The sequence below is a fragment of the Chiloscyllium plagiosum genome, unplaced genomic scaffold (genome assembly GCF_037043375.1).
Source record: "Chiloscyllium plagiosum isolate Xiang-an unplaced genomic scaffold, Cpla_swu_hap1 HiC_scaffold_24, whole genome shotgun sequence".
NCBI lineage: Eukaryota > Metazoa > Chordata > Chondrichthyes > Orectolobiformes > Hemiscylliidae > Chiloscyllium > Chiloscyllium plagiosum.
Window position 1 is genome coordinate 62,370,344 of NW_028270162.1, and position 21,309 is coordinate 62,391,652.

The 21,309-nt window shown below is 42.4% G+C and overlaps 1 protein-coding gene across 3 annotated transcripts in view; it reads left to right on the plus strand.

The window, feature by feature from the left end:
- The window catches only part of LOC122562879 (breakpoint cluster region protein), a 487,786-nt gene that overhangs the window by 406,261 nt on the left and 60,216 nt on the right, over positions 1–21,309 (plus strand). For all 3 annotated transcript variants that reach the window (XR_015761290.1, XM_043716188.2, XM_043716189.2), the window contains one exon: positions 5,617–5,726. Coding sequence is in view for 2 of the 3 variants with exons in the window: in XM_043716188.2 (XP_043572123.2) it covers positions 5,617–5,726 (110 nt within the window). In the remaining variant the exon portion in view is untranslated. The remainder of the gene's footprint in view (positions 1–5,616; positions 5,727–21,309) is intronic.

Here is a 21,309-nt window from a genome sequence, read left to right on the forward strand (position 1 = left end):
ACTCCAGTGGAAAAAGTCCTAGCTGATCCAGTCTCTCTTTATTACTAAAACCCTCCAGTCCTGGCAAAATCCTGGCAAATTTTTTCTGAACTTAAGAATTTAATAATATTCTTCCTATAGAAGAACAACACAAACTGTGCACAGTTCTCCAAAAGTGGCCTCACCAACGTCCCGAACATGTACAACCTCAACATAACATTCCAACTTCTATACTCAGTGGTATGAGCAACACACTGTGCAGGTGCAACATGACTTCCCAACTCCTGTACTCAAAGCTCTGACTGATGAAGGCAAGCATGCCAAATGTCGTCTTCAACAGCCTGTCTACCTGTGACGCAACTGTTAAAGAACAATGTACCTGAACCATTAGGTATCTCTGTTCGACAATCCTACCCAGGGCCCTGCCATGAGCTGTATAAGTCATGCCCTTGTTTTATTTATCAAAATGAAAAAACTCGCATTTCTCCAAATTAAGTTCAATCTGCTACTCCAAAGCTCTTGGGCCCAATTGATCTATATCTCTTTGAAGAATAAATGTAAGGTGTTACGTTTTGGTAAGACACACCAGGGCAGGATTACACAGTTAATGGTAGGACCCTGGGGAGTATTATTGAACAGAGAGGTCAGTGGGTGCTGGTACACAGGTAGACAGAGCGATGAAGAAGGCACTTGGCACGCTTGCCTTCATCGGTCAGAGCGTTGAGTACAGGAGTTGGGATGTCATGTTGCAGCTGTAAGGACATTCATGAGGCCAGATTTTGAGTACTGCAAACAATTCTGGTTACCCTGCTATAGGAAAGATTTGTTTTAAACTGCAAAGGGTGCAAAACAGATTTGCAAGGATGTTACTGAGGCTGGCATGTTTGAGTTAAAAAGAGCATAGAACATTACAGCGCAGTACAGGCCCTTTGGCCCTCGATGTTGCGCCGCCCTGTCATACTAATCTGAAGCCCATCCCACCTACACTATTCCATGTATGTCCATATGCCTGTCCAATGACAACGTAAATGCACTTAAACTTGGCGAATCTACTACCGTTGCAGGCAAAGCATTCCATACCCTTACTACTCTCTGAGTAAAGAAACTACCTCTGACATCTGTCTTATACCTATCTCCCCTCACTTTAAAGTTGTGACGCCTCGTGTTTGCCGTCCCCATACTTGGAAAAAGGCTCTCCCTGTCCACACTATCTAACCCTCTGATTATCTTATATGTCTATATTAAGTCACCTCTCAACATTCTTCTCTCTAACGAGAACAGCCTCAAGGCCCTCAGCCTTTCCTCGTAAGACATTCCTTCCATACCAGGCAACTTCCTAGTAAATCTCCTCTGCACCCTTTCCAAAGCTTCCACATCCTTATAATGCGGTGACCAGAACTGTACACAATACTCCAAGTGTGGCCGTACCAGAGCTTTGTACAATTGTAGCGTTACCTCCTGGTTCCAGAACTCAATCCCTCTATTAATAAAGGCCAAAACACTGTATGCCTTCTTAACAACCCTGTCAATCTGGGTGGCAACTTTCAGGGATCTGTGTACATGGACACAGATCTTTCTGCTCATCCGCACTCTCAAGAATCTTACCGTTAGCCCAGTACTTTGCATTCCGATTACTCCGTCCACAGTGTATCACCTCACACTTGTCCACATTAAACTCCATTTGCCACCTCTCAGCCCAGCTCTGCATCCTATCTGTGTCTCTCTGCAACCTACTACATCCTTCGTCACTATCCACAACTCCACCGACCTTAGTGTCGTCCGCAAATTTACTAACCCACTCTTCTAAGCGCTTATAAAAATGACGAACAGCAGTGGACCCAACACCGACCCTTGTGGTACGATGCTAGTAACTGGACACCAACTACAACCCTCTGTTTTCTTTCAGCAAGCCAACTACTGATCCAAACTGCTATGTCTCCCAGAATCCCATTCCTCTGCATTTTGTACAATAGCCTACTGTGGGGAACCTTATTGAACGCCTTGCTGAAATCCATATACACTCTCATCTACCTGTTTGGTCACTTTGTCAAAAAACTCAATAAGATTTGTTAGGCACGACCTACCCTTCACAAAACCGTGCTGACTGTCCCTGATCAGATTATTCTTTTCTAGATGGTTATAAATCCTATCTCTTATAACCTTTTCCATCACTTTACCAACAATTAAAGTGAGACTCACTGGTCTGTAATTACCAGGGTTGTCTCTACTACCCTTTTTGAACAAGGAAACCACATTTGCTCTCCTCCAGTCCTCAGGCACTATTCCTGTAGACAATGATGATTTGAAGATCAATGCCAAAGGCTCGGCAACCTCTTCCCTTGCTTCCCAGAGGATCTGAGGATAGATCCCATCCGGCCCAGGGCCCAGGAGAGGCTGGATAGGCTGAAACATTTTTTTCCCTGCAGCATAGTTGGCTGAGCTAGTCTTATAGAGGTTTATAAAATCACGAGAGGCGCAGATAAGGTGAATAGGTCAAGTCTTCTCCCTGGGTAGAGGAGTCCAAAACAAGAGGGCACAGGTTTAAAGTGAGAGGGGAAAGATTTAAAAGAGACCTGAGGAGCAAATTTTTCACACACAGGGTGGTGCATTATATGGAATGAGCTGCCAGAGAAAGTGATAGAGTCAACATTTAAAAGGCACATGGACAGGTATTATGTTCATTGTGCGCCATGCCTCCAAGTTTGGCACCTTCACCATACTTTGAAATTGTACTCAATATTGCAATATTTACATTTTTCATTTAGCCCTATTAATACCCCTGAGGAACAGGTATCTACCATTTGCCAGTCCAAAAAAACTACTATTTACCACTACTGAATGTTTTCTCCTCTTAAACTGACAGTTTGTCCAAGTTGATACTGACTTTCCAATTCCATGAACCTCAATTTTGTTAACAGCTCATAAAACAGGCAGTTAGGAAGACAATAATCCTAGGCCTCCCGATACTTGCCTCTGACTCACTCTGAGCTTCAGGGTCACTTTGGGATCCCTGATTGGCACATGCAGTATTTAAACATTGATCCAAGGTTGCACTAACGAGAGCCTCTAGACCGTGCAACCTTCTCTCTACAATTTCCATTGCAGCCCAGGGATTTGGGGTGTGGGTGAGTGTGACAAAACCTCGAGGACATTGACATTGGCAATGGCATCCTTGGAGTAGTCCTAAATGTATAAAAATCAACTGCAAACAAGGAGCCATTGCTTTAAATGTTTCCCACATTTTATTTGCCACTGGAACTTATAGTCTATCATTCAATCAAGCTTGATCAGCTCTCCCCTCATTTGACTTTTAAGTTCATGATGCTTGTTCATCATTGGAATATGTCATTTTCAAACTTAATATGGAACTCATTCATATCACCTGTTTCCCAGCAGATCTTTTACGACAAGATGACTAATTAACTTTGCCTCATTGCCCACTATTAGATCTAAAATATCTTTGTCCCAGTTGGTTTCTATAAACTATTGCTGCAGGAAAGTGTAACAAAAGCATTCTGCAACTAATCTTCTAGATCACCCTTGCCAATTTGATTTCCAACCTATATGAAGCTTAAACGCACCCATAATTTTAACATTGTCTTTGTCATCATTATGGTGGCTCAATGGTTAGCACTGCAGCCTCACAGCACCAGGATCCCAGGTTCGATTCCAGCCTTGGGTGCCTGTCTGTGTGGAGTTTGCACATTTTTTTTTAGATTAGATTACATTACCCATACCCCTACATTTACCCCTTACCTAACACTACGGGCAATTTAGCATGGCCAATTCACCTGACCCTGCACATCTTTGGACTGTGGGAGGAAACCGGAGCACCCGGAGGAAACCCACGCAGACACGGGGAGAACATGCAAACTCCACACAGTCAGTCGCCTGAGTCGGGAATTGAACCCGGGTCTCTGGCGCTGTGAGGCAACAGTGCTAACCACTGTGCCACCGTGCTGCCCACATTCTCCCTGTGTCTGCGTGGGTTTCCTCTGGGTGCTCTGGTTTCCTTCCACAGTCCAAAGATGTGCAGGTTAGGTGAATTGACCATGCTAAATTGCCCGTAGTGTTAGGTGCATTAGTCGGAGGGAAATGGGTCTGGGTGGATTACTCTTCTGAGGGTCGGTGTGGACTGGTTGGGCCGAAGGGCCTGTTTCCACACTTGAGGGAATCTTAAAAAAAAAACTACTGTTCAAGACTTATCAACTATTCCCATCAGCTTTTTTTGATTTATTTCCTATATCCACTCATACTCTTTCTGCATCATGATGTTCTGAGCCAGTATCGTCCTCACTAATGTCTTTCTGATATCCTTACTATCAGGGCTACTACTCCTCCTTTGCCACTCTGAAATTTCTATTAAAATATTGCATATCCTTGGAATATTTAATTCCCACCTTAATCACTGTATCTCCTATGATGAAACCAAAATCAGTTATTTAAACAATTACCTCCTAGTGATTGTACTGAGCTCATGATGCTCCGTTTCAGCTGGCAATTCTCAGGGTCAGGTGGCCATCCTGCTCAAAATGACAATCCCATTTGCAGACTAAATGTGCTGCTCCTGGGACAGTTGAGGAGCACCTGTGGCTGACTCACATTTCCAATTGTTGGTAGGGTTTACTTGATAAAGTTTTGCTTTTATCTTACATGTCTCAACAAATTGATACACAATGAATTACAAAGGGTCATAGTGGGTAAAATAGCCTTGTACTTTAGAAATGGCCTGACCCTGTAAATATTGGAGCATCTGTCATGAATAAATAGGGGAACAGCATTCCCTCCACCTTCCCTTGTATGTGTTTTCTTGTTTGCAATTGGTTTTTGGGACTACTCTAAGGATGCCATTAATAATGAGGTTGTCCTTGCCAATGCCAGTGTCCTTCGGGTTTCACAACATGTCTTCCACCCCCAAACCCCCACACTCCCTCCATTATTCACTTTACTTTTCCACTCTTACAATCCACTCCACTGCCAGCAGTTGTAACATAAGCTCTGTTCATGACTCTGTTGGATGATTCTTGACTCTCAGTAGAATAGCTTTTCCCTTAGCTCCAATCTTTTGAAAACTAATACACAGAAGTGTTCTTTTTTATTAAGTAGCCCTCTGATTTAAGGGACCAAATCACCGCACAGTACAATTAATAATCAGTGTTAGCATTCAGCATCCCTAGATTACCTCAGTGTTGATTTGATAGCTGCAGAGTAAGGCTCCTTTGATAGTGAGACAAACATTCTGTTTATACTAGTGTATCATTTCTATTTTCACTAACAGAAATTAGCTTTCCAAAAAATCAGGTTCCTGCCAATTCTATAGACTTTGTGATCAAACATTCTGGGAATAGGAGTAAAATTTTCTAAGTTACTGTTGTTCGGACCCCTGCAGTCAACCATTAATATGACAGATTTGCTTCTCATTTCATTTTCTCTAATTGGCTGAAATTAAATCGAGGTAATGGATAAGAAAAGATAGTGTCTAGCTGTTTCTTTTGCTGTAGTACCAGACTGATGATTCCATATGCCCAAAAGTTAGTAAATAGCGTAGATTGTTTAATAAACCTGTGTATTCTTAGTATTCTGCAGTATCGCTTTTTACAATATGTCCAAAGATCAGTAATGTTTTCTCTTCCCTAGATTGAGGTGAAGTTATCAATGAAATTCACCAGTCGGGAGTTCAGTTTGAAACGGATGCCATCTCGAAAACAAACTGGAGTCTTTGGTGTAAAGATTGCAATCGTCACCAAGTGAGTAAAGTATCACCTGTCAATATTACTGTACGCTTCCACATTACAAACCTGCTATGGTTTAGTGAAGAGATGGACCATAACTTTTCAAAACCACAGGGTTCTGATCAGCTGTTTTCAGGAGGTTTGCCAGAATTGGCCTTTGTGTCTCAGGCTAAGGAGAAGAAAGTTCAAGCAGGGTTTCCCACTCCTGATCACTATTTAATGTCCCAGATTAGGGTGTTCTTATGTTTGGTCATCAATTAAGAACCAGATAGAGAATGCCTGCACTGCCCTCTGTAATTGAACAGCTGAATGTTTGACTTCACCTATGAAGAACAACCACTTAAAGGAGGTCAAAGAGAAAGGGAAGTAAACGTAAAGTTGCCATAGTCTCAGAGGACCACAAGGCTGCTCTCTGATTTGAGAGAGGCAACTGGTGGTGAGTTTAACGTGAGGGTTACCATGCCTCAAGTGCGTCGTGAGGTTGAGAAGGCAAGGCCTTCATGGTGACCTCATCCAGTGTAGGAATTGAACGCACACATTGGCATCAGTCTGCAATCCAAACCATCCATCCACCCAACTGAGCTAACCAATCCCCAGTAAAGAAAAGGAGAAATGTTGGAAGGGAACAAGAATTGCATCCAGCAGAAGCTGAAAAGGGGAAGAATGTAGAACTATAATCTCAGATTTATGTAGTCAGAAATTTCAGACCATATAAAGATCAGAACTTACACTGGGATCGTGTCAATATAACATTTACTGGTGCAGAATGTTGGCCAATTTCTTCCTCCTTGTTACAACAAAAGACTATTCGTCTAGTGGTAATAACTGTGCTCATGAATCACAGACAAAAATGTTTTTTATAATAATATGCAAATCAATTAATGATAATATTACACTTGCATAAGTGTACTACAGTGTAAAATGAAGAGACAATATGACATGCAAATCATACAATATGGATCCCAGGTCTGGACTAATCACTTGTGGTTTAAAGCTGCTTGTATGTATGTAGTTCCCAACTAATTCCAATCATTAAAAAAACCACACGCCCAATATCTAGCTGGAGAAGTACCTGGGGTGAAAAGGGGGAAGCCTGTTATTGTAATCCATATATCTATCAATTAGGAATGATAGTCTACTAGGAAAGCTTGAGAAGTTAGAATCCAAATTAAAAATATAACATCAATGGCAGTAACTTCTGAATACTGAGCCATAAAACAATTAGTATAGGGAGAAACAAATAAGAGGATTAAAAGCATGGTTGAAAGAATGGTGCGGGAGGCAGGGGTTTTCATTGGTGATTGGCATCAATTTGGATGAGGTTGCAGAGGTGCAGTTTGATGGTGAGAAGATGCAAGAAAAAATTATGGTTAGGGTTCAAAATCAACAAGAGAAATGTCAAGACTCTATAGTAGATTTTAGGTAAGCATTCCTGATGAAGGACTTGTGCTCAAAACATTGACTCTCCTCCTCCTTGAATGCTGCCAAATCTGTTGCGCTTCTCCCAGTGCCACACGTTTCGACTCTGACTCTTTAGCATCTGCAGTCCTCACTTTGTCCAAGTTGCAAAGTAGTGTGGGAAAGGTCGAAAGAATAACAAGAGTAGTCAAGCATTAGAGGTTACCACAATTAAAGTTGAAAAACGGGAGAGCTAAAGGCACCATCTTTGAATGTAGAAGGTACTCTCAGTAAATTAGATGAAGCATAATACAAATAAAAGTTAATAGATATGATCTCGTAGATGTTGCAGAAGCATGACTGACATATTGGCAACTAATACTCTCAGCTACTTAACTTTTAGAAGAATTAGGCAAGATAGAAATGGAAGAAAGAGAATACATTTTAATAAAGGATAGGGTAAATACCGTGGAGGGGAAAAATCTTGGAAAATCAAAAGTAAATTAGTTTAGGTGGAGATAAGAAATAAGGGACAAAAGACTTGTTGGGAGTTCTTTATGTGCCTACACAGTTGTAACAGCATATGTAACATAGGATAATATGGTAACATTAGATAACTTTAATCTTCATATAGATTAGGCTAATGAAATTTGAGGAAATAGCACGGAGGGCGAGATAACAGGGTATATGGAAAATATTCTTCGACAGCAGAATGTAGTGGAACCACACAGGAAACGATGTTTCGAAGTTAGTATTGTGCAATGTAAAAGAGTTAATTGCTTAGTAGTAAAGTGGTTTCTAAAGAAGAATTACTGTAATATGATCAAATATTGTACTGAATTTGAAAACAATTTAGTAAGTCCAAAATTTCAAACTGCATAAAGTACGAGGGAAGATGTTGACTGTAAGATTAGGAAAGTCTAATAAAATAAATGAAGCAATAATAAATAAATTTATAAAAATGAGACCTGAAACTTCCAAGAGAAACGTGGTCCAACTGTGGCTACTGAGGTAAAAACAATGACTGCAGATGCTGGAAACCAGATTCTGGATGCTGCCTGAATTGCTGTGCTCTTCCAGCACCACTAATCCAGAATGTGGCTACTGAGGTGTTAAACATGATATTAGATCAAGGAATGAGACATTTATAGGAAGTCCCCAGGTTACAAACGAGTTCCGTTTTTAAGTCTGTTCATAAGTGGAATTTGTACGTAAGTTGGAACAGTTACGTGTGGTTCACATCTAACATCAATTAGTCAAATATTTGTCTTCGTATAAGTACAAGTTGACAATCCTTTATCCAAAATCCTGAAATCCGAAAAGCTCCGAAATCCGGGGTTTTTTTTCCTGAACTTTTTTTTCTCAATAAGCGTGTAGACATTTAATTTAACTCCACACCCACTTGACCCACGCCACTCAGGCGTGACGTAGCAGTGTGGCCCAGCACTGGCAGGCATCAATGCTGTCTCAGTGTTCGTAGTAATCAAAGTTGCGTCTGCTGTCCAGTAATTTTACTTTTGGTAATGTTTTCTTAATTTTACTATGAAAATGTCATTTAATCCTTTATCCAAAAAATTGCAAGATCTGAAAGACAGCTGGTCCCGAGGATATCAGATAAAGGATTGTCTACCTGTACATATTTAATGTAAAACATCTTAAATATAATAATACAGTAATAATAATAAATGTAACTCCAGTACAGTATTTATAATTGAGAGAGAGAGAGAATGTGTGTGTGTACAGGTATAAAAAGCATTAAAGAAACATCTCTTAAACTGTTTAGATAGAAAAGAAACGATAATGATTAAAGGTTAATACTTACTGTTGTTCCATTTGATGTCTTGCATGCCGGAAGGGGCCTTAATTAATAATTAAGATGACTTTATTAATTGGATGATGAGCCTGGTGTTGGAGAGGATGGCCTTGGTGCTGGAGAGTCAGGGTCTGGTTCTACTGCTGGAGAGTGTGGGTTTACTTCTGAAGTCAGTTTCTTAAAGTAAACATCAAGGGTGGCTTGAACAGAGCTTTTCTTTTTCTCGTTATAAATGGCCTTGTAGCAGCTGAGACCATCGGTACTATCCAGCAAACTTTGGTGAACCTCTCTGCATTAGGATCTTGCTCCTTGAGCTTTGCCATCCCTGTTTCAATGAGATGAAAGGCCTCAGCTAACTCCTTCGTCAACAACTTCTTGCGTTCTGGGGTTTCTAGGTCCTGGCCTCCTTCCTCAAATGCTTTCTATTACTCCAGCTCCATGAGGTCCCCATTGGTCAGTTCTTCAGCATGGGATTCAAGCAAGTCTAAGACATCATCTTCAGTGATGTTTACCAAGATCAACCACAGCTTGCCTGGCTTTGGCAATGTCCTCAGCTATAAACTCTTTAAAATCATCTGTGAATTGGCACAATTTGTTCCAGACTCCTTTCACTTCCTCTCAAGAGTCTGTAATGTTTTTGATGCCATCGTAGATGTTGTAATTCCTCCAGAACTCATTGCATCTACTTGGGTAGTCCTGACTACTTGTGAGAAGGTCAGGAGTAAATAGTAAGCCTTAAAGGAGGCTATGATTCCCTGATCCATTGGCTGAAGTAGTGATGTGGTGTTAGGTGGTAAAAAGACGACCTTTACATTGGCGTGAAAGTCATCTAAAGTGCTTGATGTATCACAACAAGAACAGAAATTACTGGAGGAACTCCACAGGGTTGGCAGCATCTCTGGAGAAAGGAACAGAGTTCTTGTTTTGAGTCTGGTATGGCTGCTGTCTGGAATGACTCTTCTCCAGAACTGAAAACTGCCAAACCTGAAACATTAACTCTCTTTCTTTCTCGATGCTACCAGATCTGCTGAGTTTCTCCAGCAATCTACATTTTTGTTTGTTTAAGATCTTCAACATCTGGAGTTCTTTGTCTTATTATAATAAAATGTAATACTTAAATTTAATAAAATTATAATATTGTTTATAGTAAAACATTTGTGATGTTTCAAAGAATAATAAACCTAAGAGGAGGATTTTAGCATTCTGCAATGGAGGATCCAGGTATTGAAGGAAAGGGATAAGATAGTATTAGAATAGACCAGCAAGCGATGTAAAACAGAATGTAAATGGTTCAATTTGTATGTAAGTTGGAAGAAGTGAGTGAATGTCAATTGGTCGCACAGAGGCAGGAGAAATCATAATCAGGAATCAGAAAATGATGAGATGTTTTCTTCTTGGTAGAAGAAACAAAACAATTTCAGAAATAATGAAAAGCAGGGCCCTGGCAAGAATGAGGGACTTAAATTCGTACTAATAAAGTATTGCTAGATAAGTTAATTGGACTAAGGGTGAGGGTTAGGACTTTTAGATTCTGCCAGGAAGAGGCAGGGGGCAAGCAGTTGTGTGCTAAAATTATTCCTCATGACCTGTGTGCTAGTTTACTTCCTCATCACTATTGATCGGCTTCATCAAGATGGGAGATATTGGGCCCAGGCAAACCGCCCAATTCGAGAATTAACTCAGAGAAAGTAAAGACTGCAGATGTTGGAGATCAGGGTCAAAAAGTGTTGTGCTGGAAAAGCACAGTGGTCAGGCAGCATCTAAGGAGCAGGAGAGTCGACGTTTCGAGCATACACTCTTCATCAGAAATTCTATAATTAAGTCAATTGAAGTTGTTAAGGAGCTTGTTCAGAATTGTTGGGAGAATTAGGAGTTAATTGGTATATGTGAGTTGCACACTGGGTCAGAAGTATACCCAGTGCTTTGAGCTGGCACAATTATGGCTGTCAGTCATGGCTATATCGTCAACTTAGGTAGGCAGTGGTTTTGCACTGGTTCCAGGGTGTGAAAAGTTATTTGGGAAGGTGGAAATGTGGAAATGACACTACAGTTAGACCTGAAGGACTGAATGGCCTCCTCCTGTTCCTTGCTCAACTGTTTGTAGGACATAGAACAGTACAGCACAGTATAGACCCTTCAGCCCTCGACGTTGTGCTAACCTTTTATCCTACTCTAAGATCAAACTAACCAACATACCCTTCATTTTACTATCATCCATGTGCCTATCCAAGAGTCGCTTAAACGTCCCTAATGTATCTGACTCAACTACCACTGCTGGCAATGCATTCCACACACCCACCACTCTGTGTAAAGAACCTACTTCCTTCCCTAAACCTTCCTCCACCTTAAAATTATGCTCCTGCCCTGGGAAAAGGTCTCTGGCTATCCACTCTATCTATGCCTCTTATCATCTTATACACCTCTAACAAGTCACCTCTCATCCTTCTTTGCTCCAGTGAGAAAGCTCCCTCCACCTTTCTTCATAAGACATGCTCTCCAGACAGGCAGCATCCTGGCAAATCTCCTCTGCACCCTCTCTAAAGCTTCCAAATCCTTCCAATAATGAGGCGACCAGAACTGAATACAATATTCCAAGTGTGGTGTAACCAAGTGTGGTTGCGAACGAGACTCCCAGATGATACGTTGCCTTCCAAAATCTGCTCCTCTGTGCCTCTGTTGCCATTGGGGGATCTGTAGAAAACTCCTAATAAAATAACTGCTCCTTTCCTGTTTTAGAGCTGTAGCATAATCTCGCGGCTCTTAAACTCAATTCCCCTGCTCATGAAAGCCAACACATCATATGCCTTCTTAACAACCCTATCAATTCAGGTGGCAATTTGGAGTTATCTATGGACATGGACCCAAGATCCCTGTGTTCCTCCACACTGCCAAGAATCCTGCCTTTAACTCTGTAATCTGCATTCAAATTCGACCTTCCAAAATGAGTCACTTCATACTTTTCCAGGTTGAACTCCATCTGCCACTTCTCAGCCCAGCTCTGCATCCTGTTGATACCCTATTGCAACCTACAACAGCCCTCCACACTATCCACAACTCCACCAACCTTCATGTCATTTGCAAGCTTACAAACCCACCTTTCCACTTCCTCATCCAAGTCATTTATAAAAATCAAAAAGAGCAGAGGTCCCAAGACAGATCCCAGCGGAACGCCACTGGTCACTGAGCTCCGTACTTTCCATCTGCTACCACTCTCTGTCTTCTTTGGGCCAGCCAATTCTGTATCCAGACAGCCAAGTTTCCCAGTATCCCATGCCTCCTTACTTTCTGAATGAGCCTATCATGGGGAACCTTACTAAAATCCATACACACAACATCCACTGCTCTACCCTCATCAATGTGTTTTGTCACATCCCGAAAGACTTCAATAAGGCTTGTGAGGCATGAGCAGCCCCTTACAAAGCCATGCTGACTATCTCTAATCAAACTATGCTTTTCTAAATATTCATAAATCTTGTCTTTCAGAATCTTCTCTAATAATCTGCCCACCACTGACGTAAGATTGACTGGTCTGTAATTCTCAGGGTTATCCCTTTTTCCTTTCTTGAACTAGGGAATAACGTTTGCCACTCTCCAGTCATCTAGTACTATTGCAATGGACAGTGAGGATGCAAAGATCATTGCCATAGGTGCAACAATCTCTTCCCTCACATCCCGCTTTAACCTCTGGTATAACTCGTCTGGCCCAGGGAACTGACTTATCGTCATGTGTTTCAAACGTTCCAGCAAATCCTCCTTCTTACCATCAACCCATTGGAGCATATCAGCTTGTTTCACGTTGTCCTCACAAACGACAAGATTCTTCTGACGAGTGAATATTGCAGCAAAGTATTCATTAAAGACCTCCCCTACCTCCTTCAACTCCAGAGTTCTCTCCTCTGTCCCTGATCAGCCCCTACCCTTACTCTGGCCATCCTCTTGTTCCTCACATAAGTGTAGAATGTCGTGGGGTTTTCCTTAATCCTACCCACCAAGGCTTTTTCATGCCCATTTTTAGCTCTCCAAAATCCATTCTTAAGTTCCCTCCTGGCTACTGTGTACCCTCGAGAGTCCTGCCTGATCCTTGCCTCCTCAGTAAGCTTCCTTCTTCCTCTTGACTAGATATTCCACACCTCCAAGGTTTCTTCGCCGAACCATCCTTGCCTCTGGGACAAACCTATTCAGCACTGGCAGCAGGTGCTTCCTAAATAATCTCCACATTTCTGTCATGCAGTTCCCTGAGAACATTTATGCTCCATAGTTCCTACCTAATAGCATTGTAATTCCCCCTCCCCCAATTAAATACATTCCCATACCATCTACTTATATCTCGCTCCATGACTATAATAAAGGTCAGGGAGTTGTGATCACTATCACTGAAATGGTTTCCCACCAAGACATCTGACACCTGACCTGGTTCATTGCCAAGCACCAAGTTCAATATGGCCTCCCCTCTAGTCGGCCTATCTATATCTTGAGTCAGAAATCCTTCCTGGATTCACCTCTGACAAAATCGGCTCCATCCAAACCAATGACACTAAGGGGGTTCTGATCAATATTAGGGAAGTCACCCATGACAACAACCCTATTACTTTTGCAGGAGAGTGAAAGTAACAGGAGATTCAGTGGTTAGAATAACAGACAGGAGATTCTGTGGTTGCGAACGAGACTCCCAGATGATACGTTGCCTTCCAAAATCTGCTCCTCTGTGCCTCTGTTGCCATTGGGGGATCTGTAGAAAACTCCTAATAAAATAACTGCTCCTTTCCTGTTTTTGACTTCTACCCATACTGACTCAGTAGACAAACCCTCCTCGATGACCTCACTTTCTGCAGCTCTGATACCATCCCTGATGAGCAATTCCACACCCCACCTATTTTGCCTCCCTCCCTATTCTATTTGAAATATCTAAACCCTGGCACATCCAACAACCATTCCTGCTGTATGATATCCAAATCTCCATAATGACCACAACATTCTAGCTCCAAGTATTAATTCACTCTCTAAGTTTATAATCCTTATTCCTGACACTTCTTGCATTACAATAGACGCACTTTAACCCATCACACAGACAGCAACTTTGCCCAATTAACTGTCTGTCCTTCCTAGCTGCACGCTGCACCAGCTACCCCACCCTCTGATCTGTGGTTCTAGTTCCCATCCCCCTGCCAAACTAATTTAAACCCTCCCAAAGAGCTCTAGCAAACCTCCCACCCAAGATATTGGTATCCATCCAGTTCAGATGCAACCTGTCCTACTTGTACAGGTCCCATCTTCCCTAGAACGTATCCCAATGATCCACATATCGGAAGCCCTCCCTCCTGTACCAGCTCTGCAGCCACGTGTTCAACTGCATTCGCTCTGTTCCTAGCTTCACTAGCCCGTGGCACTGGTAGTAATCCTGAGATTACTACTCTGCTTGGCCTGCCTTTTAGCTTCCAACCTAACTCCCTATATTCACTTTTCAGGTCCTCATCCCTTTTCTTAGCTATGTCATTGTTACCGATGTGTACTATGCCTTCTGGCTGCTCACCCTCGCCCTTAAGAATCTTGTAGACTCGATCCAAGACATCCCTGACCCTGGCACCCAGAAGACAATGTACCATCTGGGAGTCTCGTTTGCGACCACAGAATCTCCTATCTGTTCCTCTAACCATTGAATCTCCTTTCGTTATTGCTCTCCTGTTTTCCCCCTCCTTCCCTTCTGAGCCACAGAGTCACACTCAGTTGTAGAAACCTGGCCACTTTGGCTTTCCCCTGGTAGGTTGTCCCCCCAACAATATCTAAAGCGGTATACTTGTTATTGAGGGGAATGGCCACAGGGGATCCCTGCACTGTCTGTCTGTTTCCCTTTTCCTCTCTCTTCATCCTGTAAGTTAGGCTTGACTACCTCCCTATAACTGCTCTCTATCACTCCCTCAGCCTCCCAAATGATCCGAAGTTCTTCCAGTTCCCTGACACGGTCTGTGAGGAGCTGGATTTTTGGGTGCACTTCTCGCAGGTGGTGGCAGTGACACTAATGGTGACCCTTATCTCCCACATTCTGCAAGAAGAGCATGCATCGGCCCTAACTTCCATCCCCTGTGCTCTAACTGGCCAAAAGAGATTTTAAAAGAAACTTACTAACCCTCCACAAAATCTTTTTTTTGTGGTTAGACAAGGAGGACAGTTGGGAGGCAGTACACATGTAGTGTTTCGGGTTTAGCCACTGCCCATATATATTAGTTCACTTACCCAGCAGTCCCAAGTGCCCGCATCCACCCATGTTCAGCCTTCGCTCTGCCAATTCACAAGGTAAGTATTTTATATTGAAATTTACCTTCCCGACTGCTCCCTGTTTCGCCCTCTCCCAACTCCCGTTGCTGAAGTGGAGCTTGTGCATTCTGCTGGTGCAGGGAGTCGTTGTGTCCCTACGTTGCCTGGAAGCTAAAAGAGCTGAGGATAAGACAGTCATCAGCTGGCAATGGGAATGTGTTCCTTTTATTTTCAGCCTAGTAGCAAAAAAGAGCAAGTTCCTGTGTAGGAGAAGCAGAGCACCAGGCAGCAGAAAGAGTCGAGGGACAGGAAAGCATTATTTCTACAACTTAATGTGGATCTACCTGAATATTTCAGAGAACCAATTATGACAGGAAAGTGTGTCTATCCAAGCAAATGATCACTGAGATTTGCGCCTTATCACAGTAGTTGTCATTTCTCATCGCTCTGCTTGCCTTGCCCTTGCATTAGCTGACAGTGCCAACTGAAGTCACTGTGGCTAACTTATTAAACTACTTTGCCTCTGGCTCTTTCAAAGGATTAGCTGCAGACCCGGGCAGTATCCTGCAAATGAAAACACACCACTGCATATTGCAGGCTACAGATGCCTTATTCTTGTCATTCATTGCTCTTTTTCGTATCTGTCCAATCTTCTGACCTGCCACCTGTATTTGTGCAATTGCAAGCTTTTTTTTAAAGTTTGATACTACCTTACCATAGATGGTGGTTCTGTCCATTGGAATTTTTCTTACTCAGTGAAATGAAGCCAGTGCTCCCTTTAAGTCCTTTTTTAAAATGTGATCTCGGGATGTGTGCTTTGCTAGCTAAACCTGCATTTTTTTGCCCATACCTATTCATCCAGAAGATATTTAAGAGTCAACTGCACTTTACTGTAGGTTTGGTGTCACTCACACATTTGGTAAGGATGGAACATTTTCTTCCCTAAAGGGCATAATGCAGCGAGAGGCTTTTTTAATGAAAATCAAGAAGTAGTTGCCTGGCACAGTGGCTCAGTGGTTAGCATTGCTGCCTCACAGCGCCAGGGACTCGGGTTCAATTCCAGCCTCAGGCAACTGTCTGTATGGGGTTTGCACATTCTTCCTGTGTCTGCTTGGGTTTCCTCTGGGTGCTCTGGTTTTCTCCACAGTCCAAAGATGTGCAGGTTGGGTGAATTGGCCATAGTATTCAGGGATGTGTAGGTTAGGTACATTAGTCGGGGCAATGTAGAGTAATAAGATAGGGGAATGCGTCTGGGTGGGTTATTCTTCGGAGGGTCGGTGTGGACTTGTTGGGCCAAATGGCCTCTTTCCACACTATGGGGAATTTATGATAAAAAACTCTATGAAATAACAACCCTTTCATTCATTTAGCAGCACCTCTTACCAACTACCTCTACCACTCCCACACATCCTTAATTTATTGAACCACCGTTAGGAAAGACAGGGTTTGATTAGGAACAGTCAGCACGGCTTAGTGCATTGGAGATCATGCCTTACAAATTTGTTAGAGCTCTTTGATGAAGTGACAAGTAAGGTTGAAGGTTGATGAGGGCAGACAGTGAGTGTAATTGAGATGATGGTAAGGCCTTTGATAAGGTTCCACATGGTAAGCTGCTCTCGAAGGTTAGATTGCATAGAATCCGGGGGAGCTGGCAAATTGAATACACAATTGGCTTGGTGGTAGAAAGCCAACAGTGATAGTGGAAGGATGCTTGTCAGACTGGAGGCCTATGACTAGTGGAGTGCCTTAGGGGTCGGTGTTGGGCCCATTGCTGTTTGTTATTTATATCAATGATTTGGATGAGAATGTACAGGGCAAGATTAGTAAATTTGCAGATGACACTAAAATAGGCGGTATCGTGGGCAGTGAGGAAGGTTAACAGAATTTGCAGGAGGACCTTGATCAGCTGGGTAAGTGAGTCGAGAAATGGCAAATGGAGTTTAATATAGATAAGTCTTGAGGTCTTACATTTTGAAAACTCAAATCAAGGTAGGAGTTTCATGGTGAATGGTAGGGCCTTAAGGGATATAGTGGAACAGAGGGACCTTGGAGTTCAGGTGCATGGTTCTCTGAAAGTGGAGTCACAGGTAGACAGGGCAGCGAAGAAAGCTTTTGGCACACTGGCCTGCTTCAGTCAAGGCATTGAGTATCGAGGTTGGGAAGTTATATTGCAGTTGTATAGGACTTTGATGAGGTTGCACTTGGAGTATTGTGTTCAGTTTTGGTCACCTTGCTATAGGAAAGATGCTATTAAACTGGAAAGAGTGCAGAAGAAACTTACAAGGATGTTGCCTGGACTCAAGGGTCTCAGAAATAGGAAGAGTTTGATCAAGCTGGGACTTTTTTCTTTAGAGTGTCAAAGACTGAGGGGAGTTCTTACAGGAGTGTTTGAGATCAAGAGAGGCATGGATAGAGTGAATGAGATCAGTCTTTTTCCCAGGGGTGGGGTTTCGCGGACTAGAGGGCATCAGTTTAAGGTTAAGGGGAAAAGAATGAAAGGGAACCTGAGGGGCAACCTTTTCACACAGAGGTTGGTACCTATACGGAATGAGCTGCCAGCGGAAGTGGTTGTGGTGGTTACATTAACAACATTTAAAAGTCATTTGGACATGTGCGGGGATTGGAGGTGGTGTAGAAGGATGTGGGCTACATGCAGGGAAATGGGTTTAAAATGGGTGGACATTTTGGTCAGCATGGACCAGTTTCGACCAAAGGATTTGGCTCCGTGCTGTAGGACTCTATGACTTACTTCCCAACTAGACTGACTCATTCATCCCATTCTTTTTCTCCTATTCCCCACCCAACCTCCAAACCTGAATTTCTGCACCTTGCATGCACTTAGATTCTTGTCACTGCCCCTGTTTCCACTGTCTGTGGGTGACTATGGCTCAATTTCATCTGGTACCAATTGGATCTGCACTACTGGGGAAGATGCTGCCTATTTGCGGAACAGAAACTCTGGCCATTGAGGCTTATATCTTGGCAGGTTAGGTATCCTCATCCCGGATAGTTGGGTAGCAGGATCCTAAGCATTCACAGGTCCTGCTCCTGAGTGTGGGATTTAGCTGTGACCATGGCTGCTTGTAATCTCCCTCCCTTTCCCCTGGGGTTGGAGCCTAAAGCCAAGCTTGGTTTACAGTTGAGTTTGGGATGCCCTGGTGCTGTGTACCATCTTCCAGTCACAAAGTAAGTCAAACGCAAGTGATGATTTTTGGTGGATTAAAGAGAGAACTCAGTATTGGCTTTCTGAGGCCAGGCAGAGGTTGCTACGGCCAGCCTTTGTTATCTGTCCCTAATTACCTTTCAGAAGATGATGGTAAGTTAAAATGTGATTACAATGGAAAATAGTTCTACCATGATCCTTATAGCTTTGGTTCACATGGACATAATCCAGCAAGGTTGTTCTGTTAGCGTATCAGGTACAGAGAATTTCTCTCATTTGACAGAGTTCCGACTTCAAAAAAAATCTGCCGTTTTGAAAGTGGACCCAAAGGGAATGGGATTTGAGCAAGAGATCGGGGGCAAGTGCATTTTAGCAGGAGTTGGCTGAAAGCTGGACTTTCTTGGGGCATGATTTCATCAACAGAAAGTTAGGAATGTGAAGAGTTGGTCTGAGCAGGAGAAGGCCCTGAGTGAGGTTTGGACTGGGGGTGATTGAGAAAGAGAATGCTGAGAGGGTGGATGATGGCCGGTAGAAAGTGTGATTCGCCAGTTGTTTTCATATTCTTCAGTTTCAAGTAGTATCTGTAAAGGCATTAAAATGGCTGGTAATGTGACATAACATACTTCTTTGGTTATTTAAAAATGGGTACTGCTGAAATACTGGACAAAGAAATTTGCAGCTACTGTCATTCAATATAAATTCAATTCATTGAACTTCAAGAGGTGGTGGTCAACGATGGAGCAATAACTGAAAGCAAGATAGAATCATAAACAAGGACGTAGCATATTTATATAAACATAAATAGACAGAGGTCTTTAACTCAACCTGAACACAAATCAATGAATCTCATAAAAATCCAGATTAATCCTTTTCTGAAAATTCACTTTGAAGTATATAAAGAGGAGAGAAAGTTCTATGTTAATAGTCATCTCCAAAAGGTTGCAGAAATAACCTGCCCTTGAGGCAGTGGACTTAATCTTTTGATTTGGTGCTGTGCAATTTTGGGGCATTAGTCAGACAGTCAGGAGAAAAACGTGTGGTAGGGAGTCATTCAACTGGCTGAAAATTGTGGAGCCACGTTTTCCTCATCCCTGAGTTGTTGATTTTAATCAGCTTGTGTGGAAAAAGTGCCAATTATGTCATACAGCAGGTCAAATTGAAAAGCAACTTGAACCAATCTCTTTCCATATAGCTTCTAGCAGTCAGCTCAAGATCATAAACAAAGTACTTGCTCAAGATGTATGTCAGTCACTTACACAAAATAGAGAGAGATATGAGAAAATCAGTTTTATTCTTCTATAGAAGATTGTTTTCTTTGAAAGAGGCTGCTAATTGAAGTGTGAAATAGTAAATTCAATATTGTTCAACACTAGTATTTTATAACCTGATTTCATTTTTAAAGCTAGAATGAGTAATCCAAACTCTGATAGATGGAATATAATGTGGGAAAGTATGAAGCAGTTCACTTTGGCAGGAAGAATAAAGAAGCAGAGTACTGCTTCAAAGGAGAACTCTGACTTGCAGGGAATATGTGTGTTCTGGTGCATGTGTCACAAAACGTTTGTATGCAATTAACAGCATACCGTTATGCCCTAGTGTCTTCAATTTGTGGAAACATCTACATGTCCACGTTCTCAAGGCCTCTCAGTATTCTGAAAATTTAAATGAAATCCTCCCTGAACCTTCTAAACTCCCATCGAGTACAGACCCAAAGTCCCTAACCAGTCCTCATATGACAAGCCCTTCATCCCTGGGATCATTCTAGTATACCTCCTCTTGACTCCTGGCCAGCTCATCTCTCCTTAGATATGTATCTTGCTTCTAACTCCGCACCCTGCTACGTAGTTCTTTGTCAAATGCCAAAGTAGGGTCATTTTCCAGGTGACAGGCAATGACTGAGTACTGCAGGTATCAGTGCTTGAGCACCAGCTATTCACAAGATGAATTAGATGAGGAAACGAAGTGTACTGTCTCCAGGTTTGCAGACAGCACAAAACTGGACTGTGAAGAAGAAGCAGAGATGCTCCAGTGTGACTTGGACAAGTTGAATGAGTGAGCAAATACATAACAGGTAAGCTAGAACATGGCTAAATGTGAGACTATCACATTGGTAACAAAAACAGGAAGGAAAATTATTTATCTGAATGGTGATAGATTGTGAAAGGGGGAGCTGCAACAAGACCTGGGTGTCCTTGTTCACCAGTTGGTGAAAGTGAACATGCAAGTGGTGAAGGTGACAAATAGTATGTTGGCCTTCATAGCAAGAGGATTTAAGTACAGGAGCGTTTGCCTTGCTGCAAATATATCGCCCTTGGTGGGACCACATCTTGAGTATTATGTGTAGTTTTGGTCTCCTTACCTAAGGAAGGATGTTCAGGCTATGGAGGAAGTGCAATGCAGGTTTACTAGACCGATGGTTGGGATGAGATAGGACTGATGCATGAAGGGAGACTGGATTAGTTAAGACTATATTTACTGGAATTTAGAAGACTGAGGTGGATCTCAGAGAAACCTGTACCTTTTTAACAGGTGCTAGGCAGGAAGCATGTTCCCAATAACTGGCAGTCCATAATTAGAGTTACAGTTTAAGGAATAAGCCATTTAGGACTGAAATGAGAAATGTCTTCACCTAGAGAGTAGTGAGCCTGTGGAATTCTCTGCCACAGAAAGCAGTTGAAACTAAACTTTGATATTTTCAAGGAGTTGGATACAGCCTTAGGGCTAAAGGCATCTAGGATATGGGGAGGAAATGGGAACAGGATATGAGTTGAATGATCAGCCATGATGATGTTGAATGGTGGAGCAGGCTTGAAAGGCCCGCCTATGCTCCTGTTTTCTATGTTTAGTATGTGACAATATTCCTTGCAATCCAAATGACCAAAGCAGCAAAGTTGATGACCATGCCAGGGTATGCTGCAACCTGCAAGAATCTTGGTATTAGAGATTTTATCCCGTTACTTAATGTCATAGAT